Raw genomic sequence first — 17,697 nt, forward strand, 5'->3', positions numbered from 1 at the left:
ATTGAGATTCAAAATCTTGGATTCGCTATATTGTTGAGATTTGAACCATCGTGGTAAACTTTTCCTTTTCCTAAGTACATATATATGTGTGTGTGTGTGTATTTGTAGGTAGGTATATATATGAATAACGGGATAAGTGTTGAGTACATGTATAGCATTTTTTACACCTACTGAATAATAATTAATTATTATTAGATCTGACTGATTTTTATTCAACAAAAATAGATATTTACCTATTTACAATCTACGTCTAACTACATAATTAATTAAGTTAGTAGACCTACTTTTACAAGTTTTACCTAACAATCTTCTCAATAGGTAGTAGATTATTATAATCTCCTTCCACTATTGATGAGGTTATGTTGAGAATACATTAACGAATGTTTTCTAGGTACTTAAAAAATAATTTAAATAACAACGAAATTATATTGAACTACATGAAGTAATTAAGTATATAGGTCGAGGCCCTTTAATAAGTACCTGTAGGAGTTAAAAAAATGTATGATAAACATACCTAGGCTTTATGTGAAACAGTGTTGTAGTCATGGGAGCAGTAAGGATATAACTATCCCAAGAGTCCCTCTCCTTTGACTTTAGTCTTTAACTATTATATTCAAATTCATAAGTCCATGTGAAAACTCTTAAACTTTTAATTAAATTATCAACAGTAACTAAATAGTAAATAGCCAATTAACCATAATAATTAAAAACAAATTTGAACATTTTTTCAGAATCTAAAATTTTTCATGTTTCAAAAACCTAAACATTTTCAGCTATCCCTCCTCATTCCCTCCTCCTAAATTCTAGCTACGACACTAGTGCAAAACGAACGGACAACGCTCTGTACCTACAATATAGTCTGTGGACTGTGACTGAAGAGGGGCGTGATGCCTACGTCCATCGTATATTACTATAATATTATTGTTGACCGAAATAAACATGATTATTGAGCAACCTATAATAGGTAGAAAAATAACTTTATCAATAAAAAATTCGACCGACTTCCTGATTTTTTACGAATCAGTGCACTACGATTTCATTAAACGTTGACGTCAGCGAGCGCCGTCGAAGGTTCGGCGTGCTACGTAAAAAACAATATTCCAATTTATTTTCATGCCGTCGATGTGCGCGCGATGTGATAACGATTTCGCTGATAAGGACGTGTTCGTCAAACTGCTGACTGTGTGATATCGCAGCGCTTCAGCGAAAGCCAGTCATTGCCGCTGTCGACATCGCTCGCCGTCGTCGTCCGCCGAGTTTGCTTTTTATTTATTTTTTTTTATTAAACATTTTTTTATTTCCCAAACAATTCACACGGTTTTTTTTTTTGTCGACTATCGCAACTATACTCATCTCAATCGCCAAATAAAATATGTCCAAGCCCAAAGTATACGTCGTTGGAGTCGGTATGACCAAGGTAACCAAGGCCAATTATGTACCTACTGGCGAATAAAAAATTGTTCGTCTTAACTTATTACTCGAAGACTACAAACGATGATTGAGTCTACATCGCTACGATGCTTTTCTCAGTGGTGTATTTGGTAGAAAAAAAATTATGCTTTTAATTTCACTTCCTGTTGTTGTGTCACTCTATGGCGGTCCTTTCTCTTCTTCGCGTTCCACTTATTACTTATTATGTAACTGAAGATGTCGCGCACGAGTGCAATAGTTCATTCATTAAGATTTTCAATTGTAGCTGCTATAATAGGTAGCCAGGTTGGGTCAATTATTATAATCCATGGACATTTTAACCCATGATGTTGTTGATTTTGCAATTTTTTTCAATAAATAGCTCGTAATGTCTAAGATTTCTAAGAACATTATCCAATGTTGGTCATATAACTTTGTTTTAAACATTTTATTCGGTAGCTAGATTTTGTATTTATACGTACGCGCAGTTTTATTTTTATTAACTTGACATAGGTATTGCTATGTAATATTCCACCATTGATATTGTATCGTATTGTATGAATATTGCGCTCACTGTATTATTTTTCATTATTATTAATTAGGTACTCAATAATTATAGAACATTGAAAGTAACACAAAAATATTTAAAACAATAAAAAATTGTAAATAGGTATTTTGTATAAAATATTATCTTAATTTTTTAATTTTTTATCTGTTTTAAATAAATGTTTATTATAATACTATTCACCTTTGCTTGAGTTATCTGACTTTTTTTCTTATTGTTACACAACATGCATGTGTACCTATGTAATGATGCTCTCCTCGTGGAGACTAAATAAGATACTAATATCTTTACAAGTCAATAAGTTATGAAGAAATATTATTTATAAAATTCTTTTATTTACAAATTTATACTTGGAAATATGTCAATTGAATGTATTTTCCAGAGGAATTGAATAATATTTAATCCAATGATTTTTCAAAATAATGGCATAATAATGCTTGCTACAATATAAATGAAGGGTTAAGAGTATTGCTTGTATGATAGAAATCAAAAAACAAAGAAAAAAGTCAGTAATTATTTTTTTTTTAAATGTTAAAACCTGATTTAAACCTTACTACCTAACTTAAATAACACAGTAATAATATGTACAGTCCTCGATCTGGTATATTTTTTACACGGAGCATAGTATAAAATTGGAACTCTCTAAAAATTCAGCTCTATTATGTTACTGTTAAACTTATATACCAGTTACTCCCTTAAAAAAAATTGGGTAAACAAAAATTATTATTAGGTAATTTGGGGCTCCCGACCAAGACTTTCAGTGCAAATGCCCTGGTTTACCTTTCCTAGATCTAGCACTGAATGGGCTATTATATAGGCGTGTTTAATTTATATTTTTCTTTTAAGTACAAATTAGGTAGTAGTGCTCTGATGAATTTTGAACGCGCACATGCTGCTAATAAAATAATATCCACTTATTTTTCACCAGAGTAAAAAATTTTCTTCCTATTCTCATTATTAATATTTGCGTAAAATGTATTTTATACATTTTAAAGTAAGAGGATGTCCTATCCATGTGTGTTGTCTTCATCTAATGTACAATATAGCAAATTTGCTCTTAGCAGAATTCATTGTAAGTAATTAGCTTTAATATTAGAATATAAATTTACCTATGATCATACCAAATATAATATGTAGTATCTTTTAGGCTTTTATTGATATTATCATTTTAAAGTGTGTTATAGCTAAAGACTGGATTTATATGAAATCAAAATTTTAAAATATGCACTTAAAAAGCACAAAATATGCAAAATAATTTTTCTTTATTACAGCTATTTATTTATTGTTAAGTTATAAAATCAAAACACTAATGATGAAAAAAAAATAAGCTGCAATATTATACACAATATATTTTATGATTGTGATGAAAAAATATACAATTTATTTGTTATTGGAAAATAATAAGTAAAAATAATATGTTTCATATTGATCTTAGTTAAATTATAACGGTGGTTTGTGACAATATGTTGAATGTTGATATATGCAAAAAAACTTCATTCCACATCAATGCTTGTTATGGGTGCATATTTTTAGAGAAAAATATTTGATAGAAAAAACTCTTCAAATCAACCTTCTCACCTTGGTGAATTTTAGAAATTTCTTTTAAAATTAGCAAAATTTCATTTTCAGAAAGATTATTAAAAGGATTTGTAACTTGTTCAAAAATGTTTAAAGCATCTATAAGTAGCACACGTCACATGAATAAGATTGGAATAAAATGGTTTTTAAATAGTTGGCAGCCTTAACCATATATGGGGCTGCATTGGGTAACATTAACAACATTTTTTTGTTGTTACTTCCCTCTAGTCATAATATTCTAAGGCAATCATTTATACATTTTGGTATGGTATTGTTTTTTCAAGAATTTTTTAAACCAAAAGAAAATATTTTGATGGTGAATCAACATTTAATTTTCTAACAATAAAGTTAACAACATATTTGCCTTGTAGGTCAGTAGTTTCATAGATACAACAATATACCTATAAATGAACTTCCGATTTTTTCTCATATTTTTTTTTTAAAATATACACGTTAAATTAGATATTCCTATCTACCTACCAACTAATAAGTAATAATGTTTTACAAAAATGTAATATTATATTTTTAAAAATATTTCAAGTTTTGTGTTGTGGAATAAATTTATATAGAATAATGTATATAAAATTATAAAATTAAATTAAAATATTTAAATGTATATGTAACATGCAAAAACATGCGTTTTTATGGAAAATATGCACTTTTATTCAAAGTATGCAAAATAAAAATTTGTAATATTATTTATTTAGATATGATTGATATATTTATAAAAATATGAACATGTAATAATACATACAAAATCCAATGTTTAGTTAAGTAAAATATAACTTTTAAATTATAATATTAATAAAACCCTATGAGATGCTCTGGATTCTGCTGAACGCAAATTTGCATGTTATAGCTGTTTCATTATTTAGATTGTGCTTGCTACATTAGAAAGATAGAGACTATGTATTAAGTGTTAAAGTGTGTATTGTGTATCTAAGATGTGATATTTTATTAAATATCTAGACCATTGGTTCTCAACCTTTTTTTTATGCTCACGGCACATTTCTTATAACCATACATTTTGAACGGAACACTATAGTAATAAAGTAATACTATACGTGTGTACCAGGGTTGTGACTCGCGGCACACTTACAGCTAGTTCATGGCACACTTGCACACTTATGTGCCGCAGAAGACTGGTTGAGAAACACTGATCTAGACCCTAAAAATCTAAAATAATGACTTTATTTATTTTCTGGTTGCTTATTATGCCTGATGATATATTTATTATAGACCCATTGACCCAGGCCATAATGATAGTTATACATAATTCTTATAGTAAGAGGAATATGAATATCTTTTTGGGCATATTAACATTATTCATTTTCACTTGAAGATTTTTTTGTATTTTTATCCTATTTTCAATTAAATTATTATTAATAAATGCCTATCAAGTCAATTCAAAAATTTTAACAACAGTAAAAATAATAATAATAGCTTATATCTATGTATGTAATTTGTAGTAATAAAATATAGTAAAATCCCGATAATCCACCAATCTGTTAACTTCTATTATATGCCGACCACTATCATAATGATATCGTAAATTATGAATAGAATATTTTACACCTGTAAAATAATTATTTTAATTTATCATGATATACTCTAATACATATAATATTCAAATTAATATAGGTATAATAAAAAAGAATTTTTTCTGTTATCTGTTTAATTAAATTATCTGTCCTCTCTTGGATCCATTTAAGATGGTTAATCGAGGTTATATTATATTTAAATAATTCTGTTTATCACTCACTTCAGTCTAAAGAATTTAATTATTAGAATTTTTCATAAGCTTCCCTATGACACTAATAATTAATACCAACCTCCCTTGAGAGCAAATATAGTTGCATCACTTCATACTTGATGATCCGTATGGGTGCAACTGCACTTCGGTTTATTTTTATTATATTTTGATATAATTGAATTTTATATTTTGATATTCAAATTTAAACTCTTGTAGCTCACACCAATATGTTATATTTTATTTCATTATACAATTGTAATTTTGAATATATTAATACGAAGGACTAAAGTATTCAAGACTCCACTATATAAGATCATAAAAAAAAACTAAATATTCATTTACATCTATTTGATTGCATAACAATAGATTTATTTCATGATTTGCTACACAAATAAATATGAATCAAACAATCATGAGTTATTAAATTATGTCTTGGGGCCGTTATTTCACTTTTAAAAATTGGTTCATTAAATGTTTAGTGCAATCTAGATTTAAGGACTAAAGTTACTTAATTTATAGTTGTACATATTTTTTCCTGTTTTCATGCAATTTACATTTACTACTCCACTTATAATGTCATTATAGTCAGGATTATTTATTTAAATCCAACATAATTTATTTAATACATATTTATTTTGTAAAAAATATATTTTAGCCTTGATCATAAATTTGTTTACTTCAAATTAAGGTTGGTAAGAGATTTCAGTATATTTGAATAGTTTTTATTATAACAATAATATTTTTTAATTTGTGTAGATATCATCTGAACTTGTCTAATAACAAAGGTACAATTGATAACTATGTACTGTTATTGTTGATTCAGATAATTATCCACATTGTTACATCCTCTTATCCTCTTCAAAATTTGTATATTATATTTATGATAAAATGGAATTTAATAAAAAATAAAAAAAAATACTGAATTACCTATATTCTAACATTGTTGTTTAATACCAGAATAAATATAAAATATAATTATATTTATATAGTATATATTAAGTACAAACATAAAATTTGATAGGGTCTATCAGTCTAATATCATATACATATTAAATTGCTATTAATTTCTTATAGTAATTTATTTTACTAATAGTAATACAGTATAAAATATTTATAGGCTATAGAATAAAATTAATCAAAATGTTTTGAAAAATATTTTTGAATTGGATATTATAAAATGACAAAAATCATTGTTCTTCTTAAATATTGAAATTAATACAAATTTTAACTACAATTAATGCTTATTTAAAAAAATTGTAATTTTGAAGGTTTTTGATCAAGCAAAAATGTTTTATCCATAAATAGATAAATTGATTTTTTGATATCTATAAATATTAAATAATTCAAAAAGAGTTTAAAATATTTTTAAAATGAAATCATAGTTAAAATAGCATTACAAACATTTGGTAAAAAAAATTAAAGTCCTCTGGTTATTAGTTTTTAGAAAGAAAATGTTTGATTAGAATAAACTTTTATTTTACACCTGAGTATCTAATGTTGTTAAATTTTAAAACTTTAAATTCCCATAAAATTAATTGTGGAATTATGCTAAAATTTTTATTGTTAAAAACTTTAACAACTTTAAAGAACTTAATATACAATTTTCATGCCTTACGGGATTAATATTAACAATTTTAGGAATTTTTGACTACAAAATAATTTTTAAAGTTTTGGGATTTGGATGCATTTTGTCCAAATTAAAACTTAAATGCATATAAAAATAAAATATTGTGATTACGCATTTTGATATTTTTTAATTGGTTTATTTATGAAAAATTTATAAAAAAAACCCTGGAAATAAATTGTTAAGGTTTTTGGCTGAGCAATGTTTTATCAGTATTTAAATAAAAAAAAAAAAATTTTAATTTAAAATGTATGTAACTATAAAATATTAAAATATTTCATTATATACACCTATAGAAAATGTTAATATAAATGTAAACATTTTTTATACCCTTAAATCAAGGTTAAGGTTATTCATTTTTCGAGTTACTCCAAAAAAAGAAACTAAATTGTATTGATACCTAGTTTCCTGTCATATCAAATCTTTTATTTTGAAAAAATATTATGAATTTCAAATTTTCAAATGATCCAGAAACCACCACAATATCAGAATCTAAAATTAAATTATTAACATCATTACTTTAGAGATTGATATTAATAATAACTAATCATTATCTAACTAGGCAGGTAAATAAATTACCAGGTTGATACCTAACTAAATGTTCATCATTTTATTGACAATGGCTGATTATTGTTTAATATTTTTTGTTTTGATGTGGGTTGTAATTAGTACCTAAGTAATATTTTTATATATTATTTTACTATTTATTTATATAAGCTTTTACATTTTTAATCTGATATATCTGATACATAGTAATGTAATATTTTTTATAAAAATAAAATACTTTTTGCTAAATGTTGTGTATTCTAAACTGTTTTCTTAATAATATATTTTATTACGTTTTAGTTTGAAAAACCTGGTCGTAGAGAAGACTTTGATTACCCACAAATGGCTGTTGAATCTGTTACTAAAGCTCTACAAGATGCAAAAATCAGCATACAGAAAGTGGATCAAGCGTGTGTGGGATATGTATATGGTAATTATATTTAAAACAAATATGTAAATGACATAATTTTATACTAATATATTATTATAATTATATTTTAGGCGATTCTACTTGTGGACAAAGAGCTTTGTATGAAGTAGGAATGACTGGAATACCTATTTATAATGTCAATAATAATTGTTCAACTGGATCTACAGCCTTATATTTGGGTAAACAAATTATCGAATCTCAAAATGCACAATGTGTATTAGTACTTGGTTTTGAAAAAATGGAATCCGGATCATTGTCTGCTAAAGTAAAAATTAATAATTATTTTTATTGAACACTATTGTGTGTAGGTAAATATATCTTATATTTTAGTTTTTAGATCGGACAAATCCAATGGATAAACATGTGACGCTAATGGGTGATTTAGTTGGTTTAGATGGAGCACCAATAACTGCACAGCTTTTTGGAAATGCCGCTTTGGAATATATGAATAAAAACGGCATTAAACCTGAAACACTTGCTAAGATTGCATACAAGAACCACAAACATTCAGTTAATAATCCGTTAGTAATTTTTTTAATAAATTTAGTCTAGTGGAAAACAAATTTACTATTACTAGACAATTATACAAAAATGTTATATTGTTATAAATTATAATTATTATTCATACATTTATTTTTTCAGATATTCTCAATTCCAAAAAGAATATTCATTAAAAGAAATCCTTGAATCACCCAAAGTATTTGGTCCCTTAACTAAACTTCAATGTTGCCCAACATCTGATGGATCTGCAGCAGCTATTTTAGCATCTGAAAAATTTGTCATTGAAAATAACCTTCAGGATCAAGCAATTGAAATTGTTGGAATGGAGATGGCTACTGACCCACCGACCACATTCTCTGGTCAAAGCTGTGTTCAAATAGTAAATATCAATTATATATTATTATAATTGTATTTAAATTTAATTCATGTATGTGTGTAATTTTTATAGATAGGATATGACATGACCAAATTGGCAGCTGATAAATTGTTTAGTAAGACTACTATCAAACCAGAAGATGTTGATGTAGTAGAATTACATGATTGTTTCTCTGCAAATGAATTAATCACATATGACGCTTTGGGCCTTTGTAAACCAGGAAAAGCTGGAGAGTTTGTTGAGTCTGGTTCAAATACTTATGGAGGACAAGTAGTTGTAAACCCAAGTGGTGGTTTAATTTCTAAAGGCCATCCTTTGGGTGCTACAGGTATATTGATACAAATTGAAATTAATTAAATTGTCCTATATTTTACACCAGTTACATAACAAGTCTGTGATGTATCTAAATTTGATTCAAAATAACATTGTTTACTATAGGTCAATTAAAGAGGCAAAGTTTGATGGTATTTTTTGTCTTGCGAAATATAAATCTAAAACCACAATAACCTTTGATTGTTTTTAGTAAAAATAATATAATTTTTTACTTATTTATTTAATGTACATACAATTATTATATTACACATTTGGCTTTAAATATTAAAGAAAAAATGCAATGTAAAGTAATGTCATAAATTAATTAAAGATATTAATAAATACAATTATTTCAAAGCATGATTGATGTCATGAATTGAATACTAACAATTAACTGAAATAATTAGGTATTAACTTTTGAACTTATTAACCATTACTTCATTATAAATGAATACATAGTTTTATGTATTTATTCAATTTAAATATTAAAATTACCAGATCTAAAACCAATCTATTATACTGCTATTAATGTCGGATGACAATTTCGCCCTAAATTCTTTAGAATTCACATTAAAATAGGGTTGTGTGCTTAACAATATTTATAGTGATAGAGCTAATAAAATATAATTTTTTAAACAAAAATTATAAATATTTTTGTACAACTTTTTAGGAATTGCACAATGTAGTGAATTGTATTGGCAACTACTTGGTAAAGCTGACAAAAGACAAGTACCAGGCGCTAAGGTGGCTCTTCAACAAAACATTGGTTTGGGTGGTGCGGTCATAGTAGCTTTATACAAACAAGGGTTTCCTAAGACTTCACAGTAAGCAAACTCCTACACAATTATTTAGTAACTTCTCCAACATTTATACATTTTTAATATTTATTTAACATAGAACACCAAAAAAAGAAGTGGCCAAGCCAACTACGGATAAAGATCCAACTATTTTTAAGGTTTATAAAATTTTCAAAATTCTCGAAGAAGCCATGTTAGATGACAAGGAAAATATCATTGAAAGAGTACGTGGTATTTATTGTTTTAAAGTTACCAACACCCAAGGAAAGGAAGGGATGTGGATTATTGATGCAAAAAACGGAAAAGGAAGTATTACGTTTTACGGCACAGGTATAACAAAAATTAAATTTAATATGTACTAAGTAATTGAGTAGTTGTGAGTTATTAACAGGATAGTAGAAAAACTATCTGAAATAGTAGTAAATAATCATAACTATAGTCTGTAAGTGAAAAAAAAAAATATAGAAAACAATGTAATTTTTATGTACTGTAATCTACAGGGTGTATCAAAAGTCTTCATCTGATTACAAATGTATATAGCTCGGCAAATGTTAGCCACTAGTAAACGACCCATATACTAATAAAAAGTTAGATAACCAAGTTTATTTTAAGTTATCTTTTGATTAGTATATAGGTAATTTACCTGCGGCTAACGATTGCCGAACTATATAAATTTGTAATCGGATGAAGACTTTTGAAACACTCTGTATATTATGTACCTTAACATCATATATTGTAAGAAGACATTAGTCTGTATATATTTTAAATAAATAACATTTTAAAGTTTTAAAGGGCCAACATGTCTAGTTTTATAAATGGTTCTTATAACAAAGAATATTTAAACAAATCACAATATTAATGGTTATTTAAAATATATATATACATATATATTGTTCATATGATAATTATTAACTGTTATCAAAACAATAATGTTCTCTTAATATTTTAGTAAATGCATAGCATTTTATGAAAACGAAAACCAATCCTATAATAATCATAATTATTTGTAATATATTTATTGATATTGTATGTTAAAATATTGATTACAGGCAAACCAGATGTAACATTTACAATGAAAGATGAGGATGTTGTTGAACTGATATCAGGGAAGTTAAATCCTCAAAAAGCATTTTTCCAAGGCAAAATCAAAATTCAAGGAAACATGGGCTTAGCATTAAAATTAGTTGATTTGCAAAAACTCATGAGTCACAAAATAGCTGAGCTACGAGCAAAATTATAAAATTAGTATGTTGTCAACGGTTAACATTTTAAATTATTTTAAAAAAAATTTGTATTGTGAAACCAATCAATTGATGGTGTGGTTTGTTAATTTTTAAGATTATTATTTCATGAGGTTTAGGTTTAAATTTATATTTTAATTGGTTTTTATTCTTTTTAAATTTTTATGTGTTTTGTTAATTTTTACATTATTGCATTCCTTGTATTTTTTTTATATATTATCATTACTGTAGTTTAAACTATTATTTGGTATTTGAAATGAATAAAGTCTGTGATTTTTAAGGGAAAACCATAGGTGTTCTGTTAGGTATTAATATCATCTTTTATTTACTAACTACGCAAAAATGTATTTCATAAATAAATATTTTTTTTGATTCATTTATATCAAATTAAATTGTAATAAAAATCATTAAATAAGTTAAAATACTATGTTTAAATTATAAGTTTTCTCCATATACCTTAACCATATTGAAAATTAATTACCTAATCCTTCAGTGTACAAAAATTAAGTAATTACAACTTGAACCATACCAGTATAGATAGAAAAGAACTTGGTACTCGTCTAATATGCTACCTACCGCTATTTCGTTGATGTAGTAAGCTACCTACCGTAAAATGATACCTACTAAAAAATAATAATAATAATAATTTATTATTTTTACATCATCTCAGAAAACTTTTAATAAGTTGTGTTGCGTATATTATGGACCACCATCATTCTTCTTTTAATTGTTGGTTTAACATATCTGTTGCTCCTCGGGTTTTAATTCCGTATTTAATTTAAACATGTCTCCATATACACTCGATTGTTTGTGTTTATGCGCCCATTGTAGGATCAACAAAACACTTGGAATGATGGAATGTTTCATGATGATAACCTATATTTTGTAAGGTACTATATCAGGGGTCGGCAACTGGCGGACCGCGGAAGGCAAAACTCTGGACCCTGTCAACACATTGTGCTTACTTCATTAATCATTATGTATAAAGATTTGAAAAAGATTTTTTTCACTGGACCTCATTGATTCATCTTTAGGACTCCAATAGAAATTACTTGCCGACCCCTGTACTATATGCTCGCCATTGATCTGAATAAAATAATTAGTCCTAGTTCTATTTAATTTTGTATTATTGGTAATAAAGTTGCCTTATCTTTTTTTTCTACTTTAAAAAATCTTCGCTCTAGAACCTCATCAACTCAAATGTACTTTCCCACAATAAAATGAAATAAAATAAAAATAACTACGGTAGGTGGCATACTACACGCATACAGTTTTTTGGTAGATACCATTTTACGATAGGTAGCATATTAGACGAGTACCAAAAACTTGCCCAGTCTACAAATATATACATAACCACTAATCACACTTAGTGAAGAAGTACTTGCAATTGCTGTGCAACTCCAAATAGATCCTTGTTTTATTATAATAATTTATTAATAGGGAAGGTTGAATTAATTTTATAATTTGAATACAGTCAATTGTGTATAGTAATCATTATTCAGTTTGTTACAAACGAGTCTTAGGAATATAATTATTTATCAGAAGGCAATAGGTAATCTTTTGCTAAGACTATATTCCCATATTTTCACAAAAAACTATTTCAACGCTCAATCTATTGAGATTGATGATTTTTCTATTGGTTCGGACAATATCAGGCAGGAGTGCTAGTACCTATAATAGTATGTATTTGTATAAATTATACCATATTTTATTATTATTATTTTTATTAACTTTTGAGTTTTGATTCAATATTTTATATTTATACTTAGAATTGTATGAATAAGATTGTGTTATAAAATTACAATAGCTTGAAATACTAATCTAAGTATACACAGAATGGCTCATTGATCGCGGGATTGTCTAATGCAATTTGTGTAAGTACTATTCAAAACATATTGAATGTTCAATGTGGTTTGATTACAGAGGTTATAATTTGTAACCAAAGATCAAATAATATAAAAATGAGAAAATTGTTTGAAGCAACCATAGAAAACAATATTAATAATAATGAATATATATATTTTAAACCCTAGAATACTTTAAGCAAGTATATATTTATCATTGTTTATTGTTGGAAAGAAATTAAAGATTTTTACAATATAGATGGTAATATTAATATTAAATCATGATTAATAAGCAAATTTAAAAAATGTATAAAAACTTTCCACCTTTCTGACCCATAAGAGTTTGTTTAACTACATAGCCCAAAGTACAAGGATTAACATCAGTTTAATTTAATCGTTTGAAAAAAAACTGATGTTAAATTCTTTTACAGTGGATTCAACTCAATTATTCATTAATTATGCATCTAAGATCTAAACCAAAAACGTATTGAATATTTGATTTCATTATAAGATTAAAATAAGGAAATAATATAATTCCAAACTTCAAACTCATCAACAGTTATTTCTGCAATTTGAATGTGCATAATATGATGCAAATAAATAATAATAATATATTAGAGACCATCAAATTACTCCAATTATGAAAAAGATGTATGAACATTTTTAGTATCAATTGATGATCATAATATTTTAATTATTTTATCAATTCGTTATGAAATTTTTTAATAATAACATTTGTATAAATCACTATGAGTAGCTTTCACTATTCTTGTTAGTTCAGTAGCCTGTGAAATGTAATTTTCTTCAATGTGACAAATACAAAATTGCTTAAGAACAACAATGAAACAGTAAGAGCACTTTTAAATTTATTAACATTGAATATAGAAAGAGAGTAAAGGACATAATCACAAGACTAATAGTCTGAAATCTAACGTAATTGTTATACATTTTTCAACAACAAATACGCACATTTAATAATATTGTATTACAAAATGCAAAGATATATGGTGGTAGGTGACACTTTTGGATTTTGGTATCTGGTTATTCTCGTGGATAAGCTGTATTATATATTTAATACTATTTTGTACGATGCTTGACCGCTAATATACACTCATATACCTAATTGTATTTTTTAAATATAAACTAAATAACTCAGTCCAAGATATATTACATATTATTTGGTACAATGAATTTACATATTGATATTATGTACTTTATAATATTATTTAATGTATGATAAATGATAATAGTTTAATAGTTAAATTTGTAAATTTCCTTTTTATCAGTGTGTCTAATTTATTTTGTTGTTTTGTGATTAATTGTTTGTTTAAATTATTTAATCTAATGTATGTCCGTGTTCTAATTAAGCAATGTATTACTTCATCAGGTACATTAAATTTCTCAATTTTTGGTTTAGTGATCTTAAATAATGTTTTAAAAACATATGGGGATTTTGATATTTTCACCATATAGTAATCTAAATTCATTTTCTATTTGCAGGACAGCTTTGAACAAATTTTCTGATGGTATTGTTAAGTGCCCTTTAGATATATGGGTTGTCTAGCTTTTTTTACATTACAATTTGTTTGAGATAAATGAGAATATTTATTTGAATACCAATTAGCAACATAACCAGCAATGTATTGAGCACACCCTTCTTCGATGTCATCAAATACTGATTTTTCACAATTTTCAGTGTCAATCTAAAACAATACATTAGCCATGTAAAAGTAATACAAATTAAAAGCAAGTACCTAGATATTATAATAAAGGGAAACTGAAGTATTTATAAAATTACTACAAATTGTTTTAGCAGCTGAAGATTAGATTCTGAAACAGTAATTACATATTCTTGATATTGGCTTCGTTGTTAGCACAAATAGAAGAATTATTATTAAGAGATAATAATAATATTTGGGCGGTAAAACAATCATTTTCACCTAACAATTTATCTTCCATACTACATTGTGAATTAGTGTTTTCGGTAAATATTATATTGGAATGCTTGCCTAATATATACCATCTTAGACTATAAATTATAATGTATAACAAATTAATGACATATTAGTTACATAATAATAACATTAATTTAAATTTCTTTTTATTTAAGAATCACCAGTATTTGAAGTCTAAAGGTATGATGTTGTTACAAGCACTTCCAGCCATGCCCTTTAAAAAGCTAAACAAATGTTCTAGTATTCAATTTCCTGGTTAAAATGTATTCCAATGCATAGTGTTTTCTTAAATCAACTATATAGTCATGGTCCGTACGGTGTGTATTAGGCCTTATCCCAAAGTAATATCTTTTTTAATTTGTTCATACTACACTTTGTCATTGTCTATTGAATGCTATTGACCATATAAATTTATTAAAATACATTTAAGTATCTATATATAGTAATATTTTTGTCCTACTATTACTGCGTTGCATTTATATGCAGTAGTAAATGCGCATTGAGTTAATTTACATTAGAGAGCGGGTTTATATGCACTTAAAAGTTAAAATATCAAGATTAGATGTTGAATAAAATTACAAGTTAATGCGAATGTTTTTAGTCCATGCTTTATACTTTGAATTCCACAACTAAAATAATTATAATTTGACATTTTAAAATTCCCGCTAAAATATTAATTTGCGTTAAAGCGTTTACATGCATTTCTTAATCCCGGAGTAAGAGTTAATTCGATTTGATGAATCGAATTAAATAATAAATGCTCATCAGTTTAATGCGAATAAAAAATGTGTTTATATGCACCTAACTCTCGGACTAGCTCAATGGGCATTTAGTTAATGCGCATTAACTGCTGCATATAAACGTAGTATATTTTAAAAGTAGATACATACAGTTTTTGAATTAATCAAGATCAGTTTGCTGTGTTTTTAATTCAATTCAAGACATAATATAAATACTACTGTTACAGATGTCTCAAAATGTTATAAATAAAACTCAGTGCTTTGTTAGTATAATGCACTTAGTCACTTCTGTGCACCCTTAGTCTCTAGTTCATTACCAAAGTCTTCTAATCCCATGTAGGTTGGGGTTTGACTGTTAACACTTAAGCTTTTCCTTAAATGAACTTCATCTAAAACTATTATGCCTTGTCTCTATACATAAACTTAGTTGATACTAACCATATATATATATATTTAAAATACCTATATTAACATTTAAAATCATAATTACAACATTTTTTTACTTTGAAAATTCATCATTAATTTACATCATACACAAATTTTTTTTTGTGTATTAGACATTAGTACATTTATTACATAATTGAAAAGAACGCCACAGCCGTATTAATTGTCACAAAATTAGTGAATAGACAATAGACATATTATAAAACTTAACTGATGTTTTGATTTTAAATTAAGTTATAAGTACCTATGTAAAATATTACAATAAATTTAAAATAATAAAAAGAACTATTTCAAGAAAACACAATGTTGTTACCTTTAATCAGGGCCTAAAATAGTGTGCAGTACAACACTGTTAGTGTAGTACAAAATTTGAATAGTGCAGTACAAAATGAAAAAGTGTGTTGATTATTTTAGTGTTATGTTGATAATTCCGTCAATTAACCATATAGTTAAAACTTTTATATTTAAATAAACTTTGATATATTAATATTCATATATAATATGTGATAATACCATTGAAAAATACTGATAATACCACAATGTATATTTAAGCAATGCTATATGCTATAAAGGTTTATGATACTACAAATTTGCTAGACCAAACCGGTGTAAATTTCCCCTTAAAAAGTGAGCCGGTGTGGTTTTATCCGACCATCATAATGAGGTGGTCGAGTAATACCGATCGAGATTTGTCGCCACCTTATTTTAATATTTCTCCTCAATAGGCATTCCTTTATCACATATTACATGTTATCACAATCACTTATAAATTATAATTAATTCAATTTTACATATTATTTTAAAATTAGTTAAAATAAGTTAATATCATTAAGGTTTTGGAGTAAGCAAAGTTGTAAGTAGTAGTAATTAACAATTAACTTAATACTCTAATTAGTTTATTTCGATAAAAATATGATTTAACAAATAATATTAACCTTGGAAAAATTCAGTTTTAAACTTTAAAATATAATTTTATGTTCTACTTTTAATTATTTTATCCAGGTGACAGGTGTAATATTATGTTGAATTTTCAAATAATAAAATTTTTTTAACTTATATTTTATTTTTAGACAGAGAGAACTCATATTAAATTAAGTGAAATTATAAAATAGTGTAGTACGAAGCTTCATTTATTTTAGGCCCTGCCTTTAATAATATATTAATCATAACTAATATTAAAACCAACAAAACTTACAAAACTAAATATTAACTACTAAATGTAAAATTTCCACAGACTTTTTAGTTGTTACAATGTTACACATTTGTCAACTATTAATTGTACTTACACAAAAATGCAGATGTGGGGTCCTTACTTCTCTTATAAGCAAATAAGAAATAAGATATGTAGTCTACATTGTAGACAATTTTAAACCAATAAATGATTATTCTTAACAGAGCCATTTACTTTAATAATTTTGGGTTAATTAAACAGTTTTTCATTAAACAGAAAATAAATTAGTATTCAAATTAATAATTTGATTTTAATTATAAATAAATTTATAACGAATAACTTTTTTTTTTTATTATTATTATTAAAAAACAATTTAATATAATTATATTTTATAGTCAAACATACAATAT

At 26.1% G+C, this 17,697-nt stretch overlaps 1 protein-coding gene and 1 pseudogene across 1 annotated transcript; one reads left to right on the forward strand and one right to left on the reverse strand.

The window, feature by feature from the left end:
* The first annotated feature begins 1,185 nt into the window (after window positions 1–1,185).
* On the forward strand, window positions 1,186–11,568 carry LOC132926546 (sterol carrier protein 2). Its single transcript, XM_060990907.1, has 9 exons — window positions 1,186–1,417; window positions 7,777–7,906; window positions 7,978–8,171; window positions 8,237–8,427; window positions 8,549–8,786; window positions 8,856–9,111; window positions 9,766–9,919; window positions 9,993–10,222; window positions 10,942–11,568. The coding sequence occupies exons 1-9, from the start codon at window positions 1,373–1,375 to the stop codon at window positions 11,130–11,132; spliced, it is 1,629 nt and encodes a 542-aa protein (XP_060846890.1). The 5' UTR covers window positions 1,186–1,372; the 3' UTR covers window positions 11,133–11,568.
* A 2,422-nt stretch (window positions 11,569–13,990) lies between these two features.
* On the reverse strand, window positions 13,991–15,143 carry LOC132924997 (uncharacterized; annotated as a pseudogene).
* Between the last annotated feature and the right edge of the window lie 2,554 nt (window positions 15,144–17,697).

This window comes from Rhopalosiphum padi, chromosome 3, assembly GCF_020882245.1.
Source record: "Rhopalosiphum padi isolate XX-2018 chromosome 3, ASM2088224v1, whole genome shotgun sequence".
Lineage (NCBI taxonomy): Eukaryota > Metazoa > Arthropoda > Insecta > Hemiptera > Aphididae > Rhopalosiphum > Rhopalosiphum padi.

What these genes read in the sequence shown, in the direction of transcription:
- LOC132926546 (XM_060990907.1), top strand. Translation starts at nt 1,373, where the DNA reads ATGTCCAAGCCCAAAGTATACGTCGTTGGAGTCGGTATGACCAAG. An exon ending in TTGGAGTCGGTATGACCAAG is followed by an intron (nt 1,418 to 7,776) that starts GTAACCAAGGCC and finishes ATTACGTTTTAG; the next exon opens with TTTGAAAAACCTGGTCGTAG. An exon ending in CCATCCTTTGGGTGCTACAG is followed by an intron (nt 9,112 to 9,765) that starts GTATATTGATAC and finishes ACAACTTTTTAG; the next exon opens with GAATTGCACAATGTAGTGAA.